Genomic DNA, 22,513 nt, shown 5'->3' with positions numbered 1-22,513 from the left:
CTTTACACAACAAATCATATTGAATCACCATAAATGTTCACGCCATCTCCCGGGAAAATTTTGACAGGCCCCATATACGAATCAGAAAACTATGATGTACCTCTTAAATATTTCAGAAATCGATAAAAGTTGCATCAGGTAATTTTAGAAAATCCCTTCTCGCCACAAGGATACGTTTATCTTATTCTTCTTCTTCTGCACTCGACGGGCAGAGGAAGCGGAGCTTCGGCGAGCATTTAATTTTCACGGTAGCGTTTTTACTAACACCACGAAAAATTTCACGGACATCTGAACCTGTCTACATCCACACTGTTGCTGCGGATTTTTTTTTTTTTTTTTTTTTTTTACAGCGGAGCTGTTAATGGCTAGGTTCCCCAGGATCGTGTCTGGTACCAAACAAATATCGACACAAAACTTTGGACAGCTACCGCCATCTATGAGTGACGGCGGCCACCAGACAACCAGCTTGCCGGCCTCGCTCATAGATGGCGGCAACCTTTCCAGCCTTTCCACTCTGGTTTTCACCAGAGCGGAATGGCTGAATCTCTCTAGCCGTCGTTCTAAATGTGTCCTCGAGGTCGTCCTAGAAGTCGTTCTTGAGGTCGTCCTAGACGTCATCCTTAAGGTCGTCCTTGAGGTTGTCCGAGCGTTTGTCCTCGAGGTTGTCCTAGAAGTCATCCTTGAGGTCGTCCAAGGGGTCGTCCTTGAGGTCGTCCTAATCGTAGACCTTCGAAGTCGTCATAGACGTCGACCCTGAGGTCGTCCAAGGTGTCGTAACTGAGGTTGCCCTAGGCGTCGTCTTTGAGGTCGTCCTAGCCATCGTCCCTGAGGTCGTCCAAGAAGTCCTCCTTGAGGTCGTCCAAGACTTCGTCTTTAAGGTCGTCCCACCATAGCACAGCTTCGCTGGTCTCCCTTCTTCACCAAAGTGTAGTTTTTTGTTTTGTTTTTTTAATTAGGGACTTCTTTGGTTTTTATTTAGTAGAAGGTATCATGTACACCCGCCGGCAATATGAAGGTGAACGCAGGATCGTCGACTGCTCCGTGCTATCAGCGCCATGACGCGGCTGTCGCGGCAGCCACGTGATGGCGCTGATAGCATGGAGCGGTCGACAGTCCGGCGTTCACCTTCATATTGCCGGCAGGTGTACCTTAGTAGTATTTATTTGTTCGACCCAAATAGTTTCGTGTGACTTTTTTTTTACTCACATCGAACAAATTGCTGCATTAAAAATTTTACGTTAAATAAAGGTGAGGGAATTGTACGTTCCAAACCAAAGATGGGCATCAGGAGCGCCACAACAGATGACTTAGCATAAGTGTGGACTACCTGGGAAATTTTTGACGCGCAACTGAAATCTCAGTTACACGGCGCCTTTCTCGTAATAATCCTCCTTCAGACTGCGGCCACATCGGCCGAGATTCGAGCCGGCCATCCGGAGATCGGTAGCACGGCGCATTTCCTCGGAGCCAAAAAGTCGGCTATATTTTATGATCAGCAATTTTTCACTTGTAAAATAGAGCATCGCTTTTTCATTTTTTGCTTCTATACGAGATACACAGGAGTTTATTTGCCAAAATAATAAATCACAGCTGGGTTCCTCCTGCAACATCAACTGTAGATCCGGTCATGTAGGACGTTTTCGTGCTGCACATGAACACAATTGTTTCCGAGATTTCGAGGGGTTCCGCAATACGCTGCACGGGGATCATGCTCCTTAGCCTATCTCTTATAGTGTCGTTTCCGTACTTTTGAATCATAGGAGTGTTGGTAAGGCCGGGCAGAATCGCATTAACGCGGATACCCCTGGTAGCCAGTTCAACGGCGATTGCCTTGGTGAACGCAATGACACCACCCTTGGAGGCTGTGTAGGCGCTGAGTCCTGGAAAGCCACCCTTGCCGAGTATGCTAGCGATGTTTACGATAGCTCCTCCGGTGACATTCCGAGATAGCATGTGCTTTACCGCTTCTTTCGTAACCAGGAAAGTTCCCTGAAAGCAAAAACGTTCAAATCAAATGCCGGGTATGCCCAGCGAAGAGGGATAGCAAAGATCTGAGGCATTCATAACCACGTCATAATGAACAGATGCTCAAAACACCTGTGCGGCTGCAGATGAGGGACAAGCAAATAATTGTAACATGAAAACTAATAATTTAGTACGCATAGCACTGCAGTAAAAGAGATGCAAATGAAATTAGCTGCCAAGGTATTTTTTGTTTTCCCGCGAGATATATAAAAATGTTATAACATTTCAATTTACCTTAAGATTGGTGCTGATAACGTTATTAAATGTTTCGTCAGTTAGACTGACGACTGGTGTGATCTCATGCAGGATGCCAGCGCTGTTCACTACAATGCTGATGGTCATATTGGGGTACTCCAGCTCTATGCATTGGATAAGAAATTCTACCAAAGTTGAATTTCGAACATCCACGTGTATCGCCTTGTGACGGAGGTGGCTGCCTGAAAAAAAAGGAAGCTTATAGCGCACAAACATACAAAAAGATACTATTTGGAATTGTTATTAGCACTCTTCTCCAACTTCCAATTCCTTGTCAAACGCTTGCCAGAGAAAAAGAAATATCAGATTATGAGTTTTTTAGTAATGGTTCAAACTTCCATTAAAGGCTGTAACTTGATAAAATATATTATCACATATATTGGTGCAAAAATATGTCTCTGGTTTCGTAGTTTTCACTAATTAAGACTAAATATACATCATTCAAATATTCAATAACTAGTAACGCATTTCTTTACTTTTTTTTTCCTAAGCCTACAAAAATGACCTTTAATTTATTAGAATTCCCAATACAAGTTTCATTTATGTAGCCCATTTTCATCAGTCAATTACAATATTTCACACTGCCACGGAGTTGAAAGTTCACAATCAGGTAACATGCTACCTTCTACTGATCCCAGACCTATTTCCTTAATGGGAATTTGTCGTAAAGTATTAAAACAAGTTATATATATATAAGCCTAACTCGCTCCTTTTGTCTCATTCTCTCTGACTCTCTATCTCTCTCTCTGTCTCTCTCGTTCGTGTGGTTTCTCGAAAATAACATTATTTTTTGCTATTTTAGCATAGTTTTCGCACACACTACTTCCTCAAGACGCAACTACTGTCTTCATATTTTCAACCTTAAGTCCCGTTCACACACATCTGACCCCTGAGGCCCGCTCCCACACTTGCGACCTCTTAGAACCGGGTGCCTTGGAACCTTTTATTATCTCTTACAACGTGAGGACACACTGGCGCCATCTATTGGGTAGCAGTGCAAACTTGGTGGTCCGGCATACTTTCTATTTCTGTCGCGCATTATCCTTCCTTTTCTGGAACAAAGAAACTTCTGTCAACGTTATAAACAAGCCTTTCTTCTAGGTATTACGCACATTTGACTTCGGAAATCCCGCAAAACCTTCGCTCTTGTGAAATGCAGTTCTAGGGTCACCGCATAGATGGCGCCAGAGTGCCAGTGTGTTCCCTCGTCCTAAGAAATTTTAAGAGGTTTCAACAGGTTCCGTCTCTCTCAGTCGTACTCGGTTGCAACAGTGTGAACGGGCCTTTAGAATTGAATGCCTTAAAACCTCTTAAAATCGCTTACGACCGGAGAACACACTGGCACGTTGGCGCCCCCTATGGGGGCACCCTGAAACTGCATTTCACTAGAGCGAAGGTGTGTGGCTGAAGTCAAATGTACATAATAGAGAAAAGACGGTGAGAGTGCAGGCGAGCTGGTGGTAGCTAATCATGTCGTATTACACCTGAGACTGCGGTGGAAGAAATCGGAAGAACTTTCAGTAGAAGGAACAGACACAGAGAACGTCTCAAACTCAGCTAACTGGTTTATTTCTCAAACAGCCTTTAAGTACCCACGGAACTTCTTCCCAACCACACTCTACAGATAAACTCCTTTGTTGCAGACATTTCGAACCGGATGGAACACGCGCAAAAGATACAAAACAACCCACACATGAGACGAGGACTTAACAATGGGACACTGCGGATCATCGCAGTGACCTTGAGAGAGATATGTCCCGAATTATCCTAACAGTCGCGTCAAAACGCACACACAAAAAAAACAAAAAAACACAGGTGGCCTCCAAACCGTGGCCACCTGTGTTTTTTTTTTTGTTTTTTTTTTGTTTTTTGTTTGTGTGTGCGTTTTGACCCGACTGTTAGGATAATTCGGGACATATCTCTCTCAAGGTCACTGCGACGATCCGCAGTGTCCCATTGTTAAGTCCTCGTCTCATGTGTAGGTTGTTTTGTAACTTTTGCGCGTGTTCCATCCGGTTCGAAATGTCTGCAACAAAGGAGTTTATCTGTAGAGTGTGGTTGGGAAAAAGTTCCTTGGGTACTTAAAGGCTGTTTGAGAAATAAACCAGTTAGCTGAGTTTGAGACGTTCTCTGTGTCTGTTCCTTCTACTGAAAGTTCTTCCGATTTCTTCCACCGCAGTCTCAGGTGTAATACGACATGAATAATAGAGAGTTTTAGGGAATCGGAATAAGACACGCTAGATAGAACAAACGATCGGTAGCTCGGCTATGAAGCCCGGACTGATCATTTTTATGATACGGCTTTTAGAGAACCGCGTTCGCAGACGGTCGGTGCAGCTCGCACCTCTGGCAACGGAAATGCGCAGTGGCTTCGTAAAACAGTTAAGGAAAGGTAGGCTTTTTGTTTTCGTCTTCTTTTTTCTTTTTTCTTTTTGGGGGGGGGGGGGGGAGAGAACCGGAGGGGGAGGGGAGGAGTTTTTGTAATTTCACAAAATGGAAGGAAGAATATTTCCCTTTTCAAAAATAGCCTGAAGCTAACTTTGCGGAACTAGATATGTTTTATCACGTTTTGCAAGGACTGGAGTGCTAAATGTGGCGGCCTCTTCCCCATTGTGAGTAAGAGTTCGTCTGCTAAAGGAGCAGACGATCTTGATGGAAATAATGGCGCTTGATCTTTTGGACGATGAGATCGAATTGGCTTGATTCGGCGAGAAAAACTAAGAATAATACATGTTTGAATTGGCTCCCTACTGAAAAAAACCATTTGGCGCCCATATGAAAATAAACGGGTCCATACCGGTAACCGTTTAACCATACTGGTCACCAGTTTGTCAAAGGGGTCGCCCGTATGGCTCAAAGGGGTCCCCCGTATGAGCCATAACGGTCACCTATTTGGCAAACGGGTCGCTCGTCTGGGCAAATGGGCGACTCGTTTGGGCAAAGTTGTCGCACGTTTGCTCAAACCGGCGACCATGTTACAAACTGCACCGGTTTAATCAAACGGCTCTCCGGAGCCCGTTTGATATTGAACGTACAGATCGGCGGTGTGGGCACGCCTAGCGTTTCAGCCGTGGCAGCCAATGTTTTCCGGAAGGCTAGGAGCGCCGGTTCATCGATTTCAGATCGTCCGCGTAATGCAAGTAATTCTATTTATATTTCAATTGCGCTGATTTTCGATTATACTGCAACTAAAACTAACACCTTTTTTTTTGTTTTACGTAAACGCAAAACGTTGGTGAGCCGATATTTTTGACAGACCTTTAATACTTTGTCCATCTTTGTTGCCTCAATTTGCTTATTCAGCTCGAATCTCTCTCGCAGAAGACGCGACCGCGTGAAAGAATGTACGTCTAGACTCCGTTTCACTTTAATTCAAGACGCAGCGAAGGTAGCACGCGTACACGCGGCTGCAAGAACATCGAGCATTGCGAGAGCACGCCCGCCGTTGCAGCACTCAAACTACGAACTTGCGCTGAGTACTGTCTTCGCTCGGGCGCAAGCCGAGCTTCTGGCCGCCCCGCCGCCATTTCCAAAGTTCGAGCGCGCGCGCGCGCGCGCGTTTGTTCTTCGGGACTACAAAAACGCATCTCCCTGGAACGCCTGGGGAGAGGGAGAGGGGCTGTCCCGGTGGTCCCAGCGTCTTGACCTCGCCCCCTCCCTCCTCTCTTGTCACCCCTGTCACGTGACCCACAGGAGCGCGCGAGCTACACGCTGATAAGCATCGAGATCCGGAAGGGCGCGCCTTGCAGCCGCTTTTTTCTTTGTCTGCTTGAGTTGTTGTCAGTTGCTGCTCGAAGTTCGCTCGTCCTACCTGCTTCAACCTGTCGCCTAACCCTGCGGTCTTATTGGGATGTCTCTCGACAACGTATTGGATGTGCACCAAAGCTATCAGTGTTCGAAAAGACCCACGTGTATGTCGGCAACGAGCGATTCTTCAAAGAAGTCGCAAATTCTCGCGGTTTGGTTGGGTTCGGAAAATGACAGCTTGTGCGCCGCATCGTGTTGAAACTTCCAAGGAGCCGTTCCCTCTTGTTTGTGTTTGTGTGGTTGTCCTGCTTTGACCGTGTCGACAAATATCACGGATTACATCTTTCAAGTCCGCTATTGTTATGGTAAGTGCACTGCAACCTACGTGTTGGCAACGATTGACCGTTCTTCTACGCGTACTCTTCTAGATTATCTAAAGAATTATGCAGCGCCTATTCGCGCGGCAGCCAGGAGAATAATTTCCCCGAAAGTCTACCTGTATAGTGTTCACAGATCGCTTGCACGTTTGTACTTGTCTACAGAAGAGGTAATAAACTTCGAGGAGAATCGAAAACAATCTTTTGTGTCGGTTTTCCTGTCCACTTACAAGCACCTACGCGAGTGCATTTGTTCTACGTGTTTTCTCCATGTTATAAATACGTTTATGAGTTTCGGGACGTCTTAAATGTGTTTAAGATAACCAACCTCCCAGACGATACCCATTTAGGGCTAGCGCATAATTTGCCAATTCGAATGGAACGTTCAAACGTGTGGTCACGTGCCATGTCGAACGGGTACTCGTACCATACGGCACCCGTATCAAACGGGCACCTGTATCAAACGGGTACCGTTTCGAACGGGTACCGTTTCCAAACGGGTACCCGTATCCCATAATCACGTTTGATCCAAACGGATCGACAAGTTTGATTCAAACGGGCGACCAGTTTGCCACCCGTTTGAATTTCAAATGGTTTTTTTCAGTAGGGTACCCAAAAAGGAGAAGATATTCGACGGCGAGACTAGGGACGTTCGACCTGGCGTCGATGGATGAAGTGGATGTGCTATGCCAAATTGGGTTCCACAAAGCTGATGTAGCTCACTTTTGCTCCGCGCTGCAAATCCCGCAGCACTAATGGCTGGGTCATCGGTCAGGCTTTAAACCAGTGTCGTCAGCGTCTTCATCAAAATGATAGAGCGATGCTTCAACCCACTGAGCTATGCCACATCCCCGGAAGCTGAGACAAAGGAACAATTTCATTCTAAGAAAGGGTTGCGTGTCTTGTTCAGGTTTCGTTTGTTTTCTGTTTCATTTGTCGTCAATTTGACAATATTCTCTCCTTGTCACCATGAAATTTCTTCGTGGCACAACCACGAGTGCTTTCATTCCGATTTGAAGCTTCGGCAAGCTTCTTCCCTCAGCGAAACAGCATTTCTATAAACGAGTCGAACCACTTCTGATGTCGGTTGCTTTGACCGCACGATCACAGCTTATGGTTCTGAAACTGGCCTATGGTAAGGCAGCAATGACCTCTCACATGCATAGTCCATACCGGAGAGCGGATGGTATCGCATTCGTATCATTTGCGACAAAACAGTTCCCTAAAACTCTCTAGGACCTATTAGAAATTGTCGTTTATAACATTGAAAAGAGGTGCTTCAAGCCAAAGAAAGTAATAATAATGTGCAAAAAAATTTTAACTGTACGAGAACGCCAAGTTTTTGACGACTATCGGATACGGCCGGCACCAATGTGTCTTCTCGTCGTAAGAGGTTTTGAGAGGTTTTAAGGCAAATGGTGCTAAGACGTCCCAAGTGTGTGAACCGGCCTGTAGATAATGAAGCACCTGTTAACTTTACTCTCATGGATTTTGTCAAAGACTGAAACATCTTAAAAGAATGCTTACTTTCTGACTAACTCGCATGGTGTTTAATAGCCGATGATTTCAATTCATTTTGTATTTCAAGACCTGACGCGCCTCAAAGTTCAATTTTAGTTTCTTTAAGACCTTCCCGACAGCCGCACATTTTTTTTCTAAAATGCTCTTTGCTTAAGAGAGCGTTCTTCCTCACAAAATAACTAGCCAGCAGAATAGCTGTCTTCTATAATCTCACATCAACTACTGTAAGACCCTTTAGTTTTGGGGCATCCATTTTTTGCGCATCGGTCAGACGGGACAGAATTGCAGCCACTAAATTTCAAGAATTCCAGACGCCTGCATTCAAACTCTTAAGGACCAAAATTTTCGCATGCCCTTAAATTTCGGGAAATTTTCAATTCGCGAAATTCGCGAAATTTAAGGGCTCGCAAACATTAAAGGCTTTACGCTATATTTTTCACTAGTGTAAAAAACAATATTCATTCTTAGCACATGCAAATATTTGAACGTATGTCTATATCGCGCGCGCTTTAACGCCTTCCCCATGCTTTGACTCGAATATTACCTCAATTTTAGCACAGCATGTAACGTTGTGGATAACGATATATTTTGACTTATACTATAAATAGCTTACTAGAACCCCCTCTTGTGTGATGCCCAGAAATATATATCGGAGCTATAAAAATAAATAAATAGAAAACCGTTATTAACAACGTTACAACAACTCAACTATTCGAACAAATCACGTAAAAAAAAAACAGCCGGGTGAGAGCTAGACGGGTGCCGTTATTACCATGTCGTTGTTGGGCTAGGGGGTGTATTAGATGAAGGGACAATCGTTATGGTAATTGGGCTAATTAACTAAAATGCATTAACTAACTTCTTATTTAAAATTTGTTTTAGGGGTCATGTCGCCATTGCAAAATTAACGGCAGTAATTATGAGAGGCCGGCAGGGGTTTCACCACGAATTAAAATTATGGGAGGGGGGGGGGGGGAGAGGGGGTGTTTAAATTATTAGAGGGGTGTGTTAGGGGGGGGGGGTTTCTGAAGGCTTTCTGAAGGAAATCACTGAGGCCGGACAAATTGAGACAATTTGAAAAAAAATGTAATGGTTTTCTAGATAGTTAATAATATGTGTTTTCTTGTGTCTTTACACCTGATTTAAACATTGAGCTCCAAAAGCGCGCCACAAGCTTTGCCCGCAATGAGGTTCAGAAGGGTGACGTGGTCGTTTCAGTTATGCCGTCACTATCTCGGTAGCCTGTCCTTGGTTGGTACCGGTGTGTGAGAAAGGCAAGTAAACGAGAGCTGATTGGGCGACCCGACTGTCCCCGTTTCAGGAAGGCTCGTGGCACTCCGTGGAGACGGCGCCAAGCAAAGAAGTAACGAAAAAAGAAAATATCCTCCTTACGTTCGTAGGCCAACGCGACCCACTAACATTTTATTTCGTAAACTGTACATGAACCACGCAAGCTTAGTCAAGCGAACTATTGTATTAATGTTTTTACACTATAGGTTGTCTTTCGCCCGTAGTTTTTCATTACAATATAAAATAACCAAGTAAACGCACAGCGCGACAAAAGGAAGGCAAGCTGAAAAGTCAAGTTCACTCAGAAAGAATAAAAAAAGCACTGAAATGGGATGGGAAAGACACTCAGAGCTCTTTCCCTCGTCCATTTCAATGTTTTTATTCTTTCTCTGTGAACTATCTTTTATCCAACGCACTCTGCTACGTGTACTGAAACGTCAGCTGAGGCGTGTCGTGAAAGCCTCGACGGCAGCTATTGATCTCCACCATGTGGGTGTGTTCGGCGGTCTAACTTATAACTTTCCGCGGTTTACGCGCAAGCTAGATAAAATTAAGTTCGACGTGACTTGAAGCACTACATGGCAGTAACGCTACACACGTCACACGTGTGTAGCGTTACCGCCATGTCTAACGTCCCACTACATGGCGGTAACGCTGTGCCTAGCACCACAAAGACCCAAACTCAACGTCGCCCGTGTTAAATATCACCGCTTCTTTTTTTTTTCGAGCCGTGACAGATCCGACAGTTCGGGACACAACAATAGCCGCTCATACCTTAAGAATCTGGCCGTCTCCAGGCGCCAGAACACGACGGGAAATTCCAATTTCGTTTTCAACCGCCAAATTCGTCTGCTCCAAAGCGCGTTCGGGAGCAAAACAAACAAGACGAAGCGCAAAGAGCACGTCAGACGTTTCGCAGATGACTTCGCATTGCCAGGCGCTCACGCGGCTTGGAAAGTACATTAAAGTTAAGAAAAATGGGGTCCGATAAACAAGGGATAATGTTATTTTGCCAGAATTAATTTAATATTACTTTATATTAAAAAAAATATATATATCGCTGACATGGTGCGTTCTTTCGCAGAGTTTCTTACATACCCGAGTACATCGCCTTCGGTATGCCGCCGCGACATCTATCGTAAACCGGATATACCGGCCGAGCGGAAGCCGCCAGGAGGACACAATCCGGTCGCACTGCTGCGGCACGTTTCAGTTGGTTGGTACGAAGACGATACATGTGACGATGCGATTGAAACGACTATGTTACTCTTCTATGCGTTATGGTGGGCAGGGTTTGCTGCGCACTTTTGCGCGCCATTCATAAATTGGTCGTAAAGGTCAAAATTCATCAATTAATATTAATGAAACCTTTACACTTGGACAAATTACTTTAGTGTGCCTAACCTTTAATTTCAATTTCTTGCAACATTGCTATTGCAAAATAATCCCTGAAAGCACTTATTCAAATGTTCATTAACATATTTTGGGTAATCAGTCCACTTTTTACAAACAATTGTGCATTGTGCTATTGACTGTTCAAAGTACTTTATGCCCTTGACATTCCGTGTGCCCTCTGGGCGGTCATCCAGCTGCCGGGACACTTTTTCTCCTAACATTCGATCAATTTGTCCTGTGACACGATTGCAACAAACCTATGAAGCTTTGTTTTTAGACGATGACTTTTTTGTTTGATTTGATTACTTGAAAAACATGCATTTATCTTATATATTCAATCATTGGACAGTGCACTGCCACCCAGGCCACTTGACTGTTGGAAGGCACTTAATAAAATTATCTATGTATCTTATTATGAATTATGAATGAATCTAATGTCCGCCAAGCCTGATAAATACATGGTGAAGACGGCACTCATCTAGTTTTCACCCCGTATTTTTCTGTTCGCACTAATCGCTCTAATGGCTATTCCAACACTGCCATTTCTTTCAAACCTCATTGTCTATTAATCTACTACAATGTCGGATAGTAATTGGCCGACAGCTCCAATAGGCCCCAGCAATATGTTATCCAGGCATATGACTTATCTACTCTCATCAACACAAGCAACCGTTTCTAGCAGGTTCGTTCTATTTTCTCAAACTGTTCCCGTTCTTCATCAACAAAAAACCTGTTAAGGATAGATAAGCATTTTCATAAGGTACTCTTAACACAAGTGAATGGTTTTACTGTTGGACCGTTTTTTTAATGGTATAACTCAATATTGAAAATAAAACTTTCTTCAGAACGTTTAAAGAGATGTTGAATCGAAATCTGGATTCCACAAAACACGCGGCAAAGGCGTCCAACAGGATGCTACAAACACCAAAACATCACTCATACAGCGATATCTCGAACGGATGACCGTATTTTTCAAAAAAAGAGGCGAATTTGTGGTAATGTTGACGTCATGTTTGTACGAGAAGGAGAGGGAACGGCCTCGCGTCTTCTCCGCCTCGCGGCCTTGAGGGAGCGAAGTGAAGAGAGGAGGCAACTAGGTATCTTGACGGTCACGCGCCTCGTTGGCCTGGTTCAATCTCGACTTCTTTTTCCAAAAATACGGCCGTCCATTTGAGATATCGCCTTACGAGTAGTGTTGTAGGGATTGTAGCATCCCGCCTACCTCTCCAGCATTGTTTTTTTTTTTTTTTTTTTAATCCAAATTTTGGTTCACTATCCCTTTAAACCATTCGCCTCAAACTGGGCACCGGTATAAATACGCCATTCCGTGTTGTAGTATAAACATGTTATGGGAAAGAGCTCCAAAATAACAGAAGGACAAAAGTAAGGAGAACAAGACATTGCGCACTTACATCTGACGTTTATTTGAAATCACAAGTATACACAGTAGCCAAGAAACACTAAGTCATTACGTGTTGCGGCCCAGCGCAACTTACGATGTGAAAAATTTCACATCGTAAGTTGCCTTTCCGACGTAAGCTAAAAGGTGATTCTACAAACCCTAATACCGTTTTGTGACCATCGCTCAATAAACCAAGCCACCGTTCACGTGGCTCGCATATAGCCCTACTTCTACGAAGGCTAACTGTCTACCAGAGCAGCATGAAAAGACCTACCACCACGGGGGGAATTCGTATGGAGATGACAGTCAGCTTCATGAAAGCGAGGCACGAGTACGAGCGCTTTCTGCGCAAGCAGTTCGGTTGTACTTGTACAGGCCACCTTTTTCGTTCTATCCTCATTTTACTATCACATGTACTCTACCATAATCACCTTGCCCACATCTTATGTTAGACGAAAAACGAAAAAAAGGTGTAACTACCCAGCCCGAAAAATTGAGGGTGCTTGTAGCCGAGAGCCGAAATTCATTAGAAATATAAAGTATTCAAATTTTTTTGCAGCAGCGTACCTGCGCACTGGGGGTAAATCATACACACATTAAAGCTACATAACGACTAAAATATATAAATAATTTGAGGGGTGTTGCGTATTTTAATTTCTGGGAAAAAGTATTCTTACACTTTTTTAAAATGTAAAAACATTTCAATGCACAAAAATACTTTCAAATGTCTTGACTTACTTAGCAGCTTGAGATATACGATAGTTTCGTCTCCTCTGGTCTTATTGATGTCAGCAACAATGACGGTGACGTTCTCACGTGCGAGGACCATGGCGACGCTACGGCCAATGCCGCTAGCTCCCCCAGTCACAAGTGCCAGCCGACCTTGCAGTTCCAGGGAGGAGGTTCCAGAATCGTATTCCGACTTTTTGCTTGTCTCACTTTTTTCATTTTCGCTTTCCGGTAGTGACTCCGACGGAAGTGTACCAGAAGAATCACCATCACTTGACGCACGTCCCGTAATTATGCAGCAAAGGACAAGCCAGAAAACATATTGGCGAATCCTTAACATGGTGAGAATTCGCTAGGCCTGTAAACACGTTACAGAAAAAGCTGACGTCCCGATCAAAAAGCGTTTTATTCGCGTGTTCATTTATATCTCTAAGACGACCTTTAAGCAGATGGAGAAAACAACACAAACCCTCCAACGTATTCGATTCAAAGGAAATGCCAACCAAACGGCATCGTCGACTATTTTGAAGCGGAAACGAAGAAAGCTGGCATTACATGAAGCAGCTGTGAAGTGTTCGTATAGCTGATTTTTGTGTATAAGTAAAAGCGCCCTTCATCTTCTTGAAATATCGCACCGTGTGCTTATCCTTGTATACAGGTGACTGTTTTAGCCAATAGCGGCTAATAACCGAAGTAACTCAAGGCTCGTAGTCGCGTAACGCCCTACTCCATAAGAAGGTGGCTTAAGTAACGGAAGGCGAGGGGGGGGGGGGGGGAGGAAAGAAATATTTTTTGAATCGAAAGCCTACCTGCTCACACCGGGCCTTTATCTAGTCGTCGCCAATATACGCAGACAAGGTCAGTAACTACCCAAGGCTTGATCTACCCGGACAGATTAATGCATGTATTGAACATTATATTACCATGCTGGCAACTACAGGTCCTGTATAGGCTCCCTACGGGAGCCAAAATTCCGCGTTCATCCCCGTAGCCCCCGCAGGGGGCACCTGTGAAAGCAGGTGTTTGGAGAGTGGCGTCTCCACGGACCCCGAGCCCCGCAGGGGTCACCTGCACCTTAGGTGCTAGGTGCTTGGTGAGTAGCGTCACCACGGACCCCAGCCACATTGGCGACACCACAGATAATGAGTAAAAAGTGGCTAAGACCCACCTACGTCTGGCTGTGCGTGGCGAGCCCATGTCCGGGGAAAAGGGCATCCTGGTGGTTGAGCCGAGCCCGGGGTAGGTTTGGACCCTTCGGGGCCCCCCGTGTGAAGCAATACACCACTTCGGCCACCGCTTCTCGTAGGCGGGAGTCCTGGTAAGGCCCGGCCAGGATGATTCAGTCTAGTCAACTTTTTTTTTACTATCCCCTCTTTCTCTTTTCTCCTCTTCCCGCTCCCTCACTTTCACCTTCGTTGGCGGCAAGGGCCAACCTTGTGCGGTGGCAGATACCCTTATCTTAAACACACTTGGGTATAGCACCTGGGCAAGTGCTAGTGGATCAGCGGTTCCAGCAAAGCCCATTTTGTTATGGGCTGCTGACTACTCCCTAAGTTGGGCTCGATGGTGGGCGGCACACCGCAGGTGCCGAAATCCTTTTCCCATTCATATGGGTACCAAAGCTAAATCTTTCCTTGATCGGGCCTCGAAAAGGGTCCGGACCGAAGAGACAACATGAAGAAGCCTTACCTTGCCAGTCATGAATTTTCCCAAATTTATAGTAATACACTCGGAGAACAAAGTTCAACCACTTGCAAAGCTTTCCCCGTTCTTAGTCGCAAAGACCCTAGAAAGTGTAATTGGAAAATCCTTTAAAGCCAAAAAACTTCCATCTGGCGACCTGCTTGTGGAGGTCTCCAATGCTGAGCAAAGCAAAGCACTTCTGGCACTCAACCAAGTAAGAGACTACAAAGTAACAGTGACTCCACATCGTTCACTGAACAGCACGCAGGGTATCATCTCTGAAGATGATCTACTTGGAATGTCTACCGACGAGATACTCGAGGGACTTTAAGATCAAGAGGTAGTCGCTGTGCAACGTATCACTATCCGTCGCGACGGTGAAGAACGGGACACAAAGCACATTGTGCTGACGTTCAACTCGACAACGCTTCCCTCCACAGTTAAAACCGAGTATCTCAACTGCAAAGTTCGCCCCTACGTCCCCAATCCAAGGCGTTGCTTCTGCTGCCAGCGCTTTGTACATGGGTCACTAACCTGCAGAGGAAAAGCCACCTGTGCAAAATGTGCAAGCACTGACCACCCTTCCGACAACTGTGGCAACAATACCCATTTTTGTGTCAACTGCCAGGGAACACACACAGCATATTCTCGCAGCTGCCTCCTGTGGAAGAGAGAGAAGGAAATTCTCTCACTAAAGGCCAAAGAAAATATTTCTTACCCAGAAGCACGGAAAAGATATTCTTTTATTTCTTAAGGCTCTTATGCCGAGGCCACGCGCAGGGGACCGGCGCAGTTGACGGCGTCAGGGGGAACGCAGACGTCAACGGACGACCTGCGTCCCCCCGCTCAGTCCCCCTCAACCTCATCTGGAGTGGCACAAACCACTTCAACCCCAAAACGAAAGGTAGATCCTATCGCTTCGGGGTCCATTCAAGCGCATGGTTCTTCAACCCCTGCGCCATCCAAAACCCATGTGCCTTGAGGTCGGGGACTTCCTTCTCGTCCCTCTGAAGGCGCCCGAAATCCTGGTGAGCCGTCGGGCTCACAGGCCCTTAGGGGTCAGCCAGAGGCGGCCCCCGATGAGCCGATGGACGAGAGCGGGCCCAAGTCCAAGGACGACAGGCCCTATTCAAGCTCGGAGTCCGTACCTTCGACCTCCTGTGGTAACACAGATAGGCCGAATAACACATCTAAAAAGAAAAATGCACCCCGCATCAAAATTGATTTTTAGGTCTAGACGAATAGTCTCTCTTCTAATTCATGCATAATGACAGCATTCTTGCAGTGGAACTGTCGAGGGTTGCTTCGAAACTACGACGACGTGCACTCTCTGTTAGACCAGCATCATAGCATTTTGTCTTCAGGAAACTCACCTAAACAATAGTCACTCTAATATCCTAAGGCGCTTTCAGGCTTTTCGCAGGGACAGACCTCTTCTGTCGCACAGCTCTGGTGGAGTAGCTATAGTTGTCCAGCCGTCTACCCCATGTGTTGAGGTTCCTTTGAATACCACTCTGGAAGCCGTGGCAGTTCGTGTTCTGTTGGAACCGTGTAATAACCGTCTGTTCGCTTTACATTCCCCCAAGCTATCCTGTATCCCGCGAAGAGCTTGAATCACTTCACCGACCAATTACCCCAACCTGCCATAATTCTCGGTGACTTCAACGCTCATTATCCTCTTTGGGGTAGTAGAAGACGAGATACACGTGGCTCGATGATAGAGCGTTTTCTTTCCTCGACAGCTATATGCTTGCTGAACAAAGCAGAGTCTACGTATTTCAGAACCCCAACTCATTCTTTTACATCTATTGATCTGTCTTTTTGCGATCCAACATTATTTCCTTTGTTTTCCTGGGCTGTCGATCCTAACCCCCATGGGAGCGATCACTTTCTAGCATTCTGCATCGACTAAATCCACCCGTTACAGTGCCTACACGAACTCCCCATTGGAAGGTTGAGGAAGTAAACTGGTCAGTCTTCAGCCAAGCAACCCAGCTCGCTTGTACATCGCTTAACAAACTGTCTATCGAGGAAGTCACCAATTAGCTTAGCGCCCACATCCTGAATGCTGCAATTTTAGCTATCCCTATGACTTCATCTCGCTCACTCCGCCGCCCTAAACCATGGCGGAGTGCCGACTGTGAAAAATCAAGAAAAAAGCAGAACAGAGAATGGGACATATTTAGACGTTACCCAACAGTGACTAATCTCATCAGTTTCAAGCGGATGAAGGCTCATGCGAGATACATCCGCCGCGTCCCACAGCGTCAAAGTTTCCAAGGTTATGCTTCCTCTATTAACAGCACTGCCACCACCAAGGAAGTATGGGATAGAGTACATAAAGTCAACGGGCATTACCGGGCTTACTCAGTACCGCTTCTTTCCGAAAACGGACTGTGCCCTGAGAACCTAGAAGAACAGGCAGATCTCCTTGGGAAACATTTTGAACCTGTTTCTAGCCTTCAGAGTTGTTAATCTGCTTTTCTGAAACACAAGAGACAAACAGAACTCCAATCCGTGCGGACCTCCGGCGGAGCTCGAGAAGAATACAACTTACCTCTCACACTGAATGAACTGGAATGTGTACTTCATGAAACTAAATCTACGTCTGCTGGACCAGATGGAATTCACTACCTTATGCTTACTCACCTTCAGCCTTCCACACTCGACATAATTTTGTATCTGTTTAATCGCATTTGGCAGGAGAGAACATTTCCATCGTCTTGGAGAGTGGCAACCGTCATTCCTTTCCTAAAGCCTGGAAGGGATGCATCGTGTGCATCCAGTTACCGCCCAATAGCGCTAACAAGCTGTCTTAGCAAAACTCTGGAGAGAATGCTTAACAAGCGACTCATGTACTTTTAGAAAAAGAAAATATTCTTGATAAATATCAGTGTGGCTTCCGTTCGTCACAATCTACATTGGATCATCTTGTCCGCTTGGAGTCTACCATCCGCGAGGCCTTCGTAAATAAACAGTACTGCCTCTCTGTCTTTTTCGATTTAGAAAAGGCTTACGACACTGCCTGGCGGCATGGCATCCTACAAGATATGTATAGCTATGGCATTCGAGGCAGGATGCTAGCATTCGTAAAGAGCTATTTGGCGATACGTACATTTCGTGTCAAATTAGGCACTACCTGCTCTCGAGAGTTCTGCCAGGAAAACGGGGTTCCCCAGGGAGGCGTATTGAGTGTCACCCTTTTTATAATAAAAATAAACTCGATAGCCAGGGCCATCCCATCATCCGTACAGTATTCACTTCATGTTGATGATCTTCAGATATCCGTTTCATCCTGTAACATTGCTTTCTGTGAACGTAGGATCCAATTTGCAGTAAACAATCTGCTCAAGTAGGCTGATCAAAACGGCTTTAGGTTTTCAATAGAAAAAACAGTTTCTGTTTGCTTTTCTCGCTTACCGGGAGCTACAGTAGATCCATAGGTGACCATGCACTCCACTCCAATTCCAACAAAACCGGAGCAGAGGTTCCTAGGGCTTATTTTTGATAGTAAACTGTCCTTTCTTTCTCATATTAGGTATCTCAAGGTAAAATGCCAGAAGCACTAAACATTCTTAAAGTCCTTTCTCATACCTCACGGGGCTCTGATCGTCTCTGTCTTCTCCGAATTTACAGTTTGGTGGTTCGCTCCCGCCTCGACTATGGTAGTTGTCCTCAGCTCTTCGAATACTTGACCCCATTCATCATTAGGGATTGCGACTGTCTACAGGTGCATTTCGCACGTCGCCTATCCCCAGCCTTTATGCGGAGACAAATGAATGGTCTCTGGAAAAGCGAAGGTTTGCTTTGGGGTTTATGTATTCCCTTAGAATACGTTCATTCACCCTGCATCCTGCACGCGAGGTTGTGGAAGAAACAAGATATAAGGGCACCTTTGACAACAAGCCCTCTGTAATCCCGCCTTTTAGTATGAGAAATGCAGCTGCAGCAGATTCGGTTGGAAAGAGCACTACAATGCCCGTGACCGCCGTACCTCAAGCAATAGCTCCGTGGGGATATAGCCTCATTTGTGTGACTTTTCACTGACTAAGTACAGAAAGAAAGACACCCCACCACAATGCATCAAACACGAATTTTATAAGATCCAAAGTAGATACGCTGGTCACAGCTCGTATTACACAGATGGCAGCAAGACAGAAACGTTCGTTGGATGTGCTGTGGTTGGCCCCTCTGTTCGCTACGTTCAACGAAGAGCATATACAGCCACTATTTTAACAGCTGAACTATGTGGTATCTGTCTGGCAGTTAATCATATTATAGAAACGAAGAGCATGAAGTCAGTTGCGTACACTGATTCACTTAGTTCAATGAGAGCGCTCTCATCACTAAATACCTCTAAACACCCAATAATCATAGAGTTGCAGAATAAAATCATCAACGCTTCCAAAACGAACATTAAAATAGTCTTTTGCTGGGTCCCTAGCCATGTTGGTATACCGGGTGATGAGGAAGCAGACCTTGCAGCCAGTCCCGCTGGTGACAAAAACGTCGAAGTGCATGACATTCCATATAAAGACTATCACTGACTTTTAAGGCATCGTATACGAGAGAAGTGTCAGCAAGATAGGGATGAAGAAGTAAATAACAAGCTGCATACTGTAAAGCCACTGCTTAGTGAGTGGGAGAGTGCAAGACACCGTGAACGCTTTCATGAGGTTGTCCTGTGTCGGCTAAGGATAGAGCATACGCACCTCACCCATGGCCACCTTCTGCGCAGGGAGGAAGCCCCAGAGTGCGAGCACTGCAATAATTCTTTAACTGTCGAACACATATTACTAGAATGCCCTGCTTATTACCTAGACGGACGGAAATATTTTTTTCAGCTATATAAAAAGCATACGCCTTTAAACCTCTCTATTTTGCTTGGTAACGAACCATTAGTTTCATATCACTGCGTTTTTAGCTTCTTGAACGCTATCGGCCTTTTATACCGACTATGATTTTACACCCCGACTTCATGCTCATTACTACTTACAAGTCATACACATAATTTTAATCTATCATCAACTACTAAAGTTCTATCCTCTTCGAAACCCTATCTGCAATAGTGTACGTACCTGGCGCATCACAACCTAAGATGCTTTTGCGCCATAAAACCCTAACCAACCAACCAACCATCCATCCCTGTAGCACCAACTTTCCTGCATGGCATGCTGATCCCGCTCGTCACGTGACTGAATTCGGCAAATAGCGGCGCGCGCTCAAAAGCAGGGGAACGTATGCCGGGGTACGTGCAACGTGTACTTTCCTGCACGGCGTTTGATCCGCCCCCTCACATGATCGGATCTCGGCGAATAGAGGCGCGGCGGCACGGGGAAAACAGACGCGCAACTCTGGCACCCGTAGAGAGGCTATACAGGCATTCTTCTGGCGACTACAAAGTTTCGCCATCTGTCGGCATTCGCACGAGTGAACGCGGTTTAACGAATGAAGCAACACGTTTTAATTTCAGGTTAGTACCGACGCCATGGATAATACTGCACTCCAGGTAACAGGAAACTGGAAGAATGGTCCGCGTGTTTCCGGAGCTTCAAGGCAATAAGTCTATTATATTTACTAACTAAAGCAATAGTGGATGTCTTATAGACCAGAATGAAAAACATGAACGAGTACATCTAGACCACGGGAATAGAACAAAATAACGCGTTTGAGAGCCATAACTATAGGCTATCATTTCAATGTGCTTTCTTTACCTTACTCATATGGAGCATCACCAAACTATAATTTATTCTTATGTTACCCGATTTCGAACTTCTTCCAAAGTACAATTCGCTATCGCAAAACGAACCTATTACTCAAGCTGAGTTTTCTTAATGAGAGACTTCCAAAATGTTGCAACTATTTTGGGGCATCAACTACACACTCTGGAAAAGCAGCGCCTTGATATCAAGACACTACTTGTCGAAGATGAATTATTATTGTTTCCCGCGATTCACTGACATATTGACCTTTGTGTCAAGATGCGAATTGGGCAGAAAACCACGATTACCACAAAGAAGACACAATTTTACTATTCTGTAGCTAGATATGTGTTGTACAGTATCCCGGCAAAGCGCTTTGAAATCTAACTTTTTCTTAATACAAAGATTTTTTTTTTATTTTCCCCACGGTCGAAACACGCAATACTGTGCTCTGGAAACTAAGACTGACACTTCGGGAAATCTCGCCCCAAGTAAAAAGCCACAACACATGACAGGATTTAAAATATTTTGTAATATGTAGCTGTATATGTGTTGTTCTGTATCCCGCCAGAGCATTCTGATTTCCGCACTATTCGTTTTCTTATCATTTGATTTAAGGTTTTTGTTAGCGCCGGAACATGCCATTTTCTCCCAGCAGACCTTTGGAGCAGGTGCGCCTTGAGAAGGAAGCTACGATTAACCACAAAGAAGATCAATTTTAAATATATTCTGTGACTAGATGTGTCTTGTAGATTATCTCGGGAAAGCACTCTAGTATTTGCCTATTTGTTCATTTTTACCTTTTTTATATAATAGTTTCTGGTGCCGGAACACGCGATTCTCTGACGGCTAACCCTTTGAGCAGCTGCACCTTAAGCAGAAAACCACCGTTAACGAATAAGAAGAACACAATTTACATATCTTTAGTTTGTTATGTATCGTACGTTATTGAGGGAGACATTTTGATTAGCGTCTTTATTTGTCTATGCCTTCCTCTTTTCCTTGTGGTTCTTGTGCCGGAAAACGCAATTCTCCGCTCGTTGATATTTTGGGCAGTATGCTTCGAGCAGGGAGCCACAATTCACGACAGACAATATCAAAGCTTCACCTATTCTGTAGCTGCCATATTGAAAATCTGTCTATGGGCCCAATATATTTTAAATGTTCTGACGTACCCATCAAAGATGTTTGTTGTGTTTGAGATGTCCGCCAAAGTTTTCAAAGGGTCGTACTAACGTACTATTTAAGTTTCTCTAATGGGTGCAAGAGACCCATCATAGGTTTTTGAGAGGCCTATGGGTTCTGTCCTTATCCTGTTCGTGAAACCACACCAATTATCAAGTTCTAAGTGTCAAGTTTCTTTATCCCTCTTCATACAAAAAGAGCGGGAGGAGGGGAAAAAACAGTAAAATACTCCTTGACAGTTCCCTTTCCTCCCCCAACAGCAACAACAGAAGAGCCACTCAAAACAAAACCGCTTTTAAGAGTACACAATCAGATTCCGACGAAACTAGTAAATATGGTATGCGTTTGTTGGAACAGTTTCAAAATCACTTTAACGGGTGTGTTGTAGAGATCATGTGACCCTTAAAAGAACAATGAAGACGATTTTATTTAATTTTTTCAAATGGTGTTTTTATGCTTCTTGGGAACTTAGCATGCTGCCCAATTTTTTGTAGACATTTGTGACGCGTATTTCTGTGCCTACGAGAGAAGTAATGAAACCGAAACTGAGCAATCTCCATTTTCGGTTCCGGCCTCCGAAAACGGAGGTGACGTAGGGAGTTACGTCAAGTGTGAATAGTTGGTATCGGTAGTATTTAGGAGATCGAGACTCTGGTTACCGCGGTGGGTCATAGCAGCGCGGTGGCGCGGTCGTTTCGTTGAATCTGTCAACATGGACGGCAATGCTGATCTCGCGAGCGAGTTCGAGCTTCCGTTCAGTGACCCAACACAAACGGAACGGGGGTACGTGTGTGGCGGCCTCCGCCATCACCCAACGGAGCCCTCCCATCCGGTAACGAGCGGCCCGCATGCCGAAGTGCCCATAGTTGCTCGTTGGCCGTTTCGCGTCCAGCGTAGCAAACAAACAAAAAAAAACAATCATGCTGCTTTATTTGCGGTTTAGTAATCATTTCCGGTCCAATTTATACTTTTCATCGTTATTCAAGCGGAAATTAGGACAGTATTTCTAAAAATCCCGAACCAAAACGTGACCGAGGGCACGTCTCTCGTCTCGATCAATCGCTGACGCGTCTCTTGTGACATCGCGCTTCATGGCCTCGCATCGGTCACACGAGCTCCGCTTCTCCTGGCTTGTCCCGCAACTCTCGGGGCGTCGCCCCAGTCGATCCCTGTACGATTATTACCGCGACTGTTTAATTGAT

The 22,513-nt window shown here is 45.1% G+C and overlaps 1 protein-coding gene across 1 annotated transcript; it reads right to left on the bottom strand.

The window, feature by feature from the left end:
* Positions 1-1,584: 1,584 nt before the first annotated feature.
* Positions 1,585-13,081, bottom strand: LOC120838363 (3-oxoacyl-[acyl-carrier-protein] reductase FabG-like). The gene is made up of 3 exons (XM_040208256.1): positions 12,751-13,081; positions 2,260-2,462; positions 1,585-1,989 (listed from the first exon to the last, which is right to left on the bottom strand). Exons 1-3 carry the CDS (start codon positions 13,079-13,081, stop codon positions 1,585-1,587), a joined length of 939 nt encoding a protein of 312 aa, XP_040064190.1.
* Positions 13,082-22,513: the final 9,432 nt, after the last annotated feature.

Source organism: Ixodes scapularis, unplaced genomic scaffold (genome assembly GCF_016920785.2).
Source record: "Ixodes scapularis isolate PalLabHiFi unplaced genomic scaffold, ASM1692078v2 PGA_scaffold5__190_contigs__length_132052651, whole genome shotgun sequence".
NCBI lineage: Eukaryota > Metazoa > Arthropoda > Arachnida > Ixodida > Ixodidae > Ixodes > Ixodes scapularis.
This window is presented reverse-complemented; position numbering and strand designations above follow the sequence as displayed.

What these genes read in the sequence shown, in the direction of transcription:
- LOC120838363 (XM_040208256.1), bottom strand. Translation starts at nt 13,081, where the DNA reads ATGTTAAGGATTCGCCAATATGTTTTCTGGCTTGTCCTTTGCTGCATA. An exon ending in CGTATATCTCAAGCTGCTAA is followed by an intron (nt 2,463 to 12,750) that starts GTAAGTCAAGAC and finishes CTTTTTTTTCAG; the next exon opens with GCAGCCACCTCCGTCACAAG. An exon ending in TTATCAGCACCAATCTTAAG is followed by an intron (nt 1,990 to 2,259) that starts GTAAATTGAAAT and finishes TTTTGCTTTCAG; the next exon opens with GGAACTTTCCTGGTTACGAA.